A 10,458-nucleotide genomic window follows, 5' to 3' on the forward strand; every position below is an offset into this window, starting at 1 on the left:
TTAAGCCGAGGCAATAAGTTTGTACAGGACTCGTTGCAAGTTCAGAGTTTTACATGCCTAATTATTATGATTCTTCAAATGTTGTGTGCCCTCCACTTTTACTATGTATATGTATTTCCTTAGTGTGCATGTGCATGCAGGCACACCTTGGAGGGAACAAAGTTGGTGGTGATGAATATTATGAAAATAAAGTTCAAAACATTGGGGGGGGGGGGGGGGCTCGACAGGTTTGGGAAATTATTTTACTGCTCTAAACCTGCATTGAAGATATAGAACAGGGGTGGCGAACAAGTTCGACAAAAAGAGCCAAAATTTTAAACTGTGAGAGTCAGAGAGCCACACCACGCAGTGACCTGCCAAAACAGACCCGGAAGCAATGTTCCCTCTAATTTTTTTTCGATGTGAGCAGAAAAGTATAGTGTTTGAGCGGCACATTTTCATGCCTGAGCACCCGAATTTTTTTCACAGATGTCACCTAAGACAACAACGAAATCAGTATTATTTGAAACTCAAAGTTATGTTTCTTCAAGGTACCCGCTTAATTCAAAGTGTTATATAATATCAGTATCACTTAACAACGCTCCTGCTTAGCAACCAAAATGTTGGCTCAGAAACTCTGGCATTTGAAGCACGCAACTCTTAAAGCTGTCAAGTTACAAGACCCTTGCACCCCTAACCCTTTAGGGAAAAAAACCCCCAGGGGTCTTCAAACCTGACAGCTTTAAGATTTATGGACTTCAACTCCCAGAATTTCTCCTCCAGTCCTGTTGGCTCAGGAACTCTGGCATTTGAAGCATGGAAGTCTTAAAGCTGTCAAGTTACAAGACCCTTCCACCCCTAGAAAAAAAATGCAGAGGTCTTCAAACCTGACAGCTTTAACACTTGTGGACTTCAACTCCCAGAATTCCTCCTCCAGTCATGTTGCAGCGACGTCATCTGCGTGGATCTGCTCCATCTTTGCTTTCTTCATTGTGGGCAGGGCTTCTGCTGAAGATGCCGACGAGTACGAGTTGCCACCAGAATAACTGCTGCTACCTCCTCCTCCTCCTCCTCCTCCAATCACCAGATTTGCTCCTGAGCTCAGCGCTGGGTTACCTCTGCCCCCTCCCCCTCCTCCGTGCTTTTGAGGAGCCATGAGGCTTTTTTTCCCCTGCTCCCCCCCACCGCCTTCCTACTGGCTCCTGCAGCCTCATGGCTCCTCAAAAGCACGGCGGAGGAGGAGGAGGGGGCAGGGGTAACCCAGCACTGACTGAGCTCAGCTGCTCCGAGCGGAGGGGAGGCGCCGCTGCCACGCGCGGAGATGCCGGCTGGAGCTTTGGCGGCTTCATCTCAGCCGCAGCGCCGGGCGGCAAATCCGGCAGTGCTGCCTGTTAGAGGAGGAGGAGGAGGAGGTGGCAGCAGTTCTTCCGGTGGCGGTGGGGGCTTTGGGGCTTCACAACTAGCCTCAGTCGCCCCGTGCTCCTCAAAGCAAGTCTGGGGAAGTCCTTTGCAGGCGGCCCGTTCTAGCTGCCTGCAAAGGACCTCCCCAGCTTCCGAAAGGGAGCGCGCGATCCGAGCCACAGTATACAAAATAATGATAAGAGGCAAAGAGCCTCATTCATTTTGGCCGGGAGCCGCATGCGGCTCGAGAGCCGCGTGTTCGCCACCCCTGATATAGAACTTTGTTGCAGCAAAGATCAGCAAAGTTATGAATACCACAAAATTGAGATTGGGGTCATTTGCCTTAACATCGTAATGACAGGATGCAATAGAATTCTGAAATAGGTCAGAACAAACAGATATTGCAGATTATGCAAAAAAACAAAAACCCATCTAAATCTAGAGCTGACAATTCAGGATATAGTGTCTCCTGCTTGAGCAGGTGGTTGGACTAGAAGACCCCAAGGTCCCTTCTATATCCGTTATTCTGTTATTGATATAGGCAGTCCTCAACTCACAACCATTTATTTAATGACCATTCAAAGTTACAATGGCAGTGCAAAAAGTGAAATTTTTACACTTACAACTGTATTCAGCAGCATTCCCAAGTTCACGTGATCAAAATTCAGGTGTCTGGCAACTGGCATGTATTTATAATAGTTGCACAGGTCATGTGATAAACATTAATCTTCCCAGCCAGCTTTGGACAAGCAAAATCAATGGGGAAAGCCAGATTTGCTTGATGGCCACATGATTCTCTTAACAACTGCAGTGACTTGCTTAACAACTGTGACCAAAAAAAGTTCTAAAATGAGGTACAACTTACTTAACACCTTCTTTGCTTAGGAAAATAAATACTGGGCGCAATTAATCACTGACAATTAATCAGTGGAACAGCTTGCCTCCAGAAGTTGTGAATTTCCCAACACTGGAAGTCTTTAAGAAGATGTTGGATAGCCATTTGTCTGGAACAGTATAGGGTTTCCTGCCTAGGCAGGGGGTTGGACTAGAAGACCTCCAAGGTCCCTTCCAACTCTGCTATTGTATTGTATTAATTGGGGTCATAAATTGAGGACTACCTGTATGCATTCTCCCTAATGATCTCCAAACTTCTAACTTTAAAAAAAAGTCATGCAAAATAGTCTGAATTTACAATAGTTCCTAATTTTCCTAAAATCTCATGAAATGTAATTGATTTCAATTATGTTTTCTATTTTCAAAAATTTAAATGCTTTGGGAGGTTCCTGTGGCATCATCTGAACTAATGGAAAGTTTACCGTTCCCCTAAGTAACATTTTATCGCATCCCATTGCAGGTTCACTTTAAGAAAGAAACAATTTGAAGTAGTTAGTGGCAGAATAAACAATGTATCATAGATGCATTCATATCAACAGATAAAAATACACAGAAAAAGATATGTGTGATAAAACTACCTGTATATAACTAATGAAGTCTTTCTTGTGAAGTGCTCTCCGCTGTATCTTATATTCAAGAGCTGAGACCTTCTTAATGACAGCCCTGCAAAAATGAAGGCAGAATCCTTTCGTAAATTCTGATTCATATTAATAGCAGTTTTAACTGTTCTCTCGTGTCCGATTTTTGGCAATTTTATAGGCAAATGCTCTCCATGCTACCCTGTCAAGCACAGCTTCTTTCAATTGTTGGAGCTGATGGATATTTTTTTTATGCCACCAATTACCCTAGACAAGTTGTGGCATAACATAGGTGGAAGATGGAAGGGTACCCACATATAAATACAGGCAGTCCTTGACTTACAACAGTTCATTTTGTGACTGTTCAAAGTTACAATAGCACTGAAAAAAGTGGCATGACTGTTCACCCTTACAACCATTGCAATCTCCCCATACTCATGTGATTCAAGTACTTGGCAACTGGTTCATATGTATGACCTTTTCAGGGGACACTGTGACGATCTTTTGTGACCTTCTGACAAGCTAAGTCCCTGGGGAAGCCAGATTCACTTAACAACTGTGTTGCTAACTTAACAACTGCCGTGACTCCCTTAACAATTGTGGCAAGCAAGGTCATAAAATGGGGCAAAACTCACTTAACAAGTGTCTTATTTAGCAACATACATTTGGGGTTCAACTGTGGCCCTAAGTCGAGAACCACCTGTATATAGAGGACTTTTAGGATGTCCAGCAAGAAGCCTTCCTTAAAGTGATCTTATGCCTTTGCATTGGGACTAAAAGAAATGACAATCCACCTGGAAGACACAAGATTGGAGAAGGGGGTATAAAGCCATCCTTGTGATGGTTTATTCTTAATCAGAAAGATTCCACCCCTTCTCCGCTCCCCCCAAATTATGCTTTCTTCCCACCCTTCCCTAGCTATTGTGAACGCCCCGCTTCTACAGACCTCTGCTTTTTACCTGACTTCCTTACGAGTGAACAGCCCGACTCTCTCCAACTGCTCTAGCTCCGGGATTCGATCCTCGATGCGTTCTTCGATCCTCTCAGCCATAATCAGCAAGGAGCGAGCTGCGTAGCGCTACACAGAACCAAAACCCACGTGGACCCCTCGCCCTCCGCTTCCTGTAGCGACCGGCCAGCTACCTCGAAGGGCCGGGCCGCTCCTCTCCCTTCCGTCTAAAAGCGGCGCGGGATCTCCGGTGCTTCCACCTTGCGGCTCCTGGAATAATTGCAGCCTTTCTGGTTTCGGACGGGGCGAGGGAAATATCAGAGATACGCCGTCCGTGCTGCATGTCTGGCTATATAAGTTATTAGGAAAAAGAAAAATACTTGTTGCAAAGAATGGCAGTAAAATTCGAAATGGGAACAACCCAGCTTTACCTTCCCGGGTCTGTTATCTGTTTGGGATGGAGATTTTCGCGGTCCCACCAGTAGGGTTGCCAGGTCTGCTTCCAAAAAATAGCGGACAAGCGGGGGGGGGGGGACACGTGGGGGGGTGTTTAAGTAGTAATTTTTTTAAAAAAAAATACAATTAAATTTTATATTATCTTACAAATATTTTAACACGTATTAAAATAATCACTTCAAAACTTTACTTAAAATTCAAAACATCAAATATATTGTAATAATATGTAAAATATTAAATTACATTTATTTAGATTTAATTCAAATTTAACAGTGAATTCACGAATTCGTAGAATTTGCTAAATTCACTGAAGCTATGTATTTGTGTTTTATACTGAGAACTGATTTAACTGATGGCTATTACTAAAGATTAACTTAATATTACTTACATGGTGATTTAATTAGAACACTGCAAAATAGTATTTACATAAAAACAATGATTAACTTTTATGTTTATAATGCTTCAACTAAATCTTTGGTTTGACAAATTTGCGCTCTACATATTGAGGCTAGTACTCATTGAACCTCAAATGATGATATGTTATTGAGTGTTCCAAAACATACCTATCCAACTAAGAAAAAAGTATAATATAAAAATAATAGGTAAATGCGAGTTAAGAAAAATAGTATGTAAATAATTTTGTATACTTTTATTAAATGTCTTGTGAAACAATTGAGTATGATTAATAATTTTTTCAGAGAATTGAGTTCAATGGTTATTCGATCTTTGTCTCATTCTAACTTATGAGAAAAAAAGACAAAACGCGATTCTCCTATCCTTATTCTCTTGTACAGCTTTAGATTACGTACCACTTCATCATAAAGCTTTTGAATAAAAAAAATGTCCACTATTTTGTGAAAAAAAATAGTGAACATAATGTGAAAAAAGCGGACTGTCCGCTCAAATAGTGGACACCTGGCAACCCTACCCACCAGGGCTTGAATTTGAGACTTTCTCTGTACTATTAATAGAATTGACAGAGAGTGAAGGAATCAATCCTTAATGCTTTGCTTAGAAAACTCGCTTCCTTACAGGAAGAGAAAAATGGCATACTATTGAGATGTTTTCCACTTTCAGATTTGTATTTCTGAGTGTCAAAACACTGCTGGTTTTTACACTGCTGCAGTTCTAACCTAGGAGCAAACGTTGCGTCCATTGTAGTCAATTTATCAATTTATCTCATGACAGAGAGCATCCCTAAACTGTGTTTGTCACCCTTCTGCTTCAGTGGCAAAATCATAAGGAATGTTCAGCAGACAATGCTCTTTATTATTGCAAAACTCCAATTTCAGGATTCCCAGAAGTAATCCATGCCAGGTAAAGCCGAATAAAATCCATGTTGGTTGTCTGAAGTTGCTTGAGGAAGATAAGCAAGAGGCTTTCTGATCATATAAAACACAGATTAGAAAAAGTACTTGGACAAACCAATAGCCACATAATTTTAATACATTACAGATAGCCAGACTCACCACAATTGAGACCAAAATTTCCACGGCCAAGCCAGTCAATTGTCATGTGAATTTTGCCCCATTTTATGACCTTTCTTGCCACAGTTGTTAAGTGAATCACTGCAATTGTTAAGTTAGTAACACAGCTGTTAACTGAGTCCAGCTTCCCAAATGACTTCACTTGTCAGTTCACAAAAGGTGGTCACATGACTCTGGGACACTGCAACCACCATACATACACGCCAGTTGTCAAGCACCTGAATTTTGATCATGCAACCACAGGGAGTTGGTCTCTGACAGAAAATCACTTGAAGAAACTATAAGCATTTGAAATGTGGATTTACAGACGGCTGTTTTATATAAGCTGGATTGACAAAATCACAAATGAGGAGGTGATAAGCTACCTGGGAAAGCAAAGGGAAATCATCAAAACCATTAAAAAGTTATAACATTTTGGGTATGTGATGCAGCACCTAGAAAAATATGGCATACTTCACTTAATCCTCCAGAGAAAAATTGAAGGCAAATGAGGTCTACGCAGAAGAAGAACATCATGGCTTCAAAACCTAAGGGACTGGTTTGGACAAAACTCAGCAGCACTTATTCATGCAGCTGTTGACAAAAATAGGATTGCCAACATGATCGCCAATGTCCAATGACGGATATGGTACAAGAAAAAGAAAACCACAGGGATGCTGCAACAGTCTTAAGTGTAGATAAGTCACTTTTTTCAGTGCTGTTGTAACAGTCACTAAATGAATGGTTATAAGTCAAGGACTACCTATATATTTTCTCTGCTAGGGTTGTTTCACTGATTCAAGTGACCATATTACTTCCACAATAAGAAGTTATCCTTAATTACATGATTAACAAATATCCCAATTCAATAAACATGTTTCCATTATTTATTTACTCATAAGTTTTTGTAAGGCCAGATATGTATATGTTTTCTGTGTAATATTGTGCAACATGCTTCAGTAAATTTGTTTAATGGCTTATATTCATATATTTTCTATATTACAATACATTGCAATGTTGGCCAATTGGCTATTAAAACCATGTGTGAAAACCTGCCAGAATTTTAACAATTCCACAACTGGGGCATTGTTTCCATCATAGCAAAGCTGAAACCATTCTATATGATCCATAATTGTTAGAAAGAAAGCAATGCAATATGATCTTTAAAATGTTCTATTCTGGAAGTTCATAAATGCAAATTGCTAAAACAGAGATAATGAGCAACAACCAAGATGTTGAAAATGCTGGGACAAATATATGGATGATATTATACAACTTATCTAAGTGTACCTGAGAACTGGGAAGAATATTCTGCTTCTAATTATCTTAACACAATTAACATTACGACTGTCAAAAGTATTCAGAACTGAATAACAAATGCAGTGTACAGCAGGCAAGAAAGAACTTGATTTGTAAGAACCCTGTTCGGTAGATTTGGAATGCAAACTAAAATGCAACTTGACATGTCTTTTGTTCCTGCCTCCTTCAGAAAATCTCCTGTAAATGTTTCCCATGTGCCCTTAAGTTCACCATTTGAACGTATAACAAAAAATTAATAGGGTGAAGGATCTTTTTTTTTTAAGTAGCAGAGACTAAGGTCTTAGACAAAGAAATAATGAGTAGATGGCAGTAGCTGTTCTTCATTCATTATTGTCATTACAATGTTTTAACCACATATTAATTTTAGAATAGGGCTTTTTTTTACCTTAGGCAAATGTATCAGGACCTATGTGATATTTACAGTACAAATTTTTGTAAAGTACATCTGTCTACTACTCTAAGCTTTTACAAAAATATGGGTCCACAGTCAAATAAATAATATGAATTATCTATATTAATCTGCATCAGAATGATCACTTTAACCCATTTGAATGTAACATAAATTATTTCAAGATATCACATTTTATATTAAGAGAAATAAAATGTTAACTATTTTTCCGGTACAAGAATTAGTGGCCCAATATTCCTAAATAATCACATAAACAGAGTTCTGTTATGTCCAGTATATAAAATCTCCTTCTGCTTCAAGAAGCATCAGGTAATCTCTAGTCAAAACATGCTTCTCTATCAACAGCAGTTTCAAAGAGGCAACAGAAAAATACTCTAAAGCAGTAAATGTATGGGGAAAAATATTATAGAGAATGATGTGTCTTATTTAGTTAAATTAGCAAGCTTTGTGTTTATATCAGCAGCAGAAATCTATAACACACGTTTTTGAATTTCTATCCTGACAGGATAAAAGCTAGGTCCAAAAATTGTGGATTTTTCTCCTTTTGAACAGACTAGATTTCAGGAGATCTTACATAATATAATACTATATATTAACAACTTGAGCATGAATTTTTATGAGTCATCTTTCTTATTATTCATTCAGACCCAAAATTAACTGTGCCTTGGTTCCATCTGGAGGACAAGTACCGTATGTAGGCGAATCATTTTCTATAGGCTATGACGTCAATTTTCCCTTAAATACCAATCAAATATCATTCATGTATTAACTGCTGAAATACAGGATGTTATCTTATACCTATTTAAATGAGTGCAGTTTTCACTGAATTCAGTAAAATGTACTTGTAAGATTTTATCTCACATTAGCCACAAATGAATTAAGCCACTGAGACCTGTTATTTTATCTATTCATTAATATTAATATATATTAGAAAATTTCATGTTCTGTTAATCTACATGGAAACAGTAATTTTTCCCTCTTGCTCCTAAACCTTTAACTTAAATACTGTTGCCAATCCTATTCTTTTCACTATAATTCCCAATTAAGTATCTAAAATTAATCTTCCAATTCCAATAAAAGACCTGTTATGTAATCAAAATAAATAAATGTTTGGAACTATCCCAACATCTTAGAATTTCCATGGAAAACAAGTTTTTAGTATGAATACATAAGTTAGCTGATTGCAGTTTTTTTACATTGGAGAAAATGGAAATTTCTGAGTTACACTCTCATAATATCAAGTCAAGACAGCTGGTTTGCTGTACTGTGAGGGTTAAGACAACAGGATAAAAACTAGCATACAAAGCCAGCTGGATGACCTTGGGCAGTTCTCTCAGCCCTGGGAAGCAGATAAGGACTACCCACGTCTGAAAAATATTGGCAAGAAAACTAGCCCAGGAATTAAAAACTGTCTCAATGGCACACACATTAAAAAAGAAAAAGAAACTCATTGTGAAGAATCATCTTCCCTATACTTGGTTTCTAAAATGGATGGTAAAAATGTTCCGAATCAAGCAGATGGCATATTTATTTCTTGGAAATCTATCCCACCTTTCTCTGAGAGCTCAGTGACACACACTGTACCTCCTACACTAATTTTCTTTACAAGTCAGTGAGGTAAATTAGGATGAAACAAATTGATTGTCGGAAGACTCAGCGATTCCCTCAGGCAAGCATGGGCTGTAGTCCAGCCTCTTAAAAACTAGACAATGATAGGTGACATTTATTGTATTACAAGCTTGACCAAAACCGTTTGCTGCTTTTATTTCTTATCATGTATTAATTAGCTGCAGAATCACTCCAGGTAAGAGGTCCGTAGAACACGCCAAATTTATTAAAGACCACAGTAAAAACATCTGAATGTTTATTTATTATGCAGGTATCCAAAAGCTCAATCCTGTTGACAAAATTAATTTCATAAACATAATGAGCAATCACATCTCTTCCATGGAATTTCACTATGACAAACTCAAAGCATATAGTATAGTATAGTATGGTATGGTATGATATGGTATCACCGCCCCGAGTCCCTTTGGGGAGAGGGGGCGGTATAAAAGTCTAAATAAAAGTAAAAGTAAAGTAAAGGTATGGGTAAGGGTATGAGTATTAGTATAGCCTTTATTGTCAATATATAAAATAAATACAACGAAATTAGTTTTAGACTCACTGGTGCAATCCATGACAACAAATACAAACATAAATAGTATAAAGAATAATACCAATGCAAGTAATTAGGGTAAAAGAAAAAATAACAAAAAGGAAAACTAGTCATACATTTCTGTGTGTGCGTGGAGTGATTGTGGTTGTTTTAAGAGTCTGATGGCCCAAGGGTAGAAACTATTTTTAAACCTATTTGTTCGGCCAGCTATGCTTTGAGATGTTCTGCCCTATGGTAGAAGTGCAAAGAGATACTGACCAAGATGTGAATCATATCCTACATTTGTAATACTTTTTATTTTTATATTTATTCTTCCAATGTGTTTGTTTTATACTCTAAAAAAAACAGCTACCTTATGGTAGTTTGAGCATTATCAATAGTTCACCTGCACCAGACAGAAATTACATCCTTTAATCATTTTGTGGCATGTAATTGCTTTATTTAAGCTTGCATTTTGGTCGTGTCTCAGAGATCTTGTGAGGAGAAACATTTTGCACCTTTCAAGCTTCGTAGCATCAATGCTAAGGAGTAACGTTTACATATAATGTCCATCACTTTTGAAGGTTAAAGACGACTTTTTTCCCCTCAGCGTATTTTTTTCCCACCAGACAATGGAAGGATAGATGCGTTAAACGGTATCCTGAAACTAGAATATGTGCGCAACAAGGAGTGGAAGGGGGTAAAAAAAGGATAATCGATCGTTCCCAACGAGACATTAATTTCTACTGGTAGAATTTGACCAAGAGATAAGATCTCAAAGATGGCACCCCAAACTACCCTCCGCAGCACGTGTGGGACCAGCTCTACTAGCGCGCGATGGCTTTTCCGCGCGCTCAGATTTTCAAAAC

The 10,458-nt window shown here is 38.5% G+C and overlaps 1 protein-coding gene across 1 annotated transcript in view; it reads right to left on the minus strand.

Annotated features, from left to right (window-relative positions):
- UTP6 (UTP6 small subunit processome component) overlaps positions 1–4,012 on the minus strand; it is a 32,964-nt gene extending 28,952 nt beyond the window's left edge. Inside the window, exons 1-2 of the mRNA XM_081933238.1 lie at positions 3,812–4,012; positions 2,853–2,937 (exon numbers count right to left, since the gene is read on the minus strand). Coding sequence (XP_081789364.1) covers positions 2,853–2,937; positions 3,812–3,903 — 177 coding nt within the window. The 5' untranslated portion in view covers positions 3,904–4,012. The remainder of the gene's footprint in view (positions 1–2,852; positions 2,938–3,811) is intronic.
- Positions 4,013–10,458: the final 6,446 nt, after the last annotated feature.

This window comes from Natrix helvetica (genome assembly GCF_964273705.1).
Source record: "Natrix helvetica genome assembly, chromosome: 1".
NCBI lineage: Eukaryota > Metazoa > Chordata > Lepidosauria > Squamata > Natricidae > Natrix > Natrix helvetica.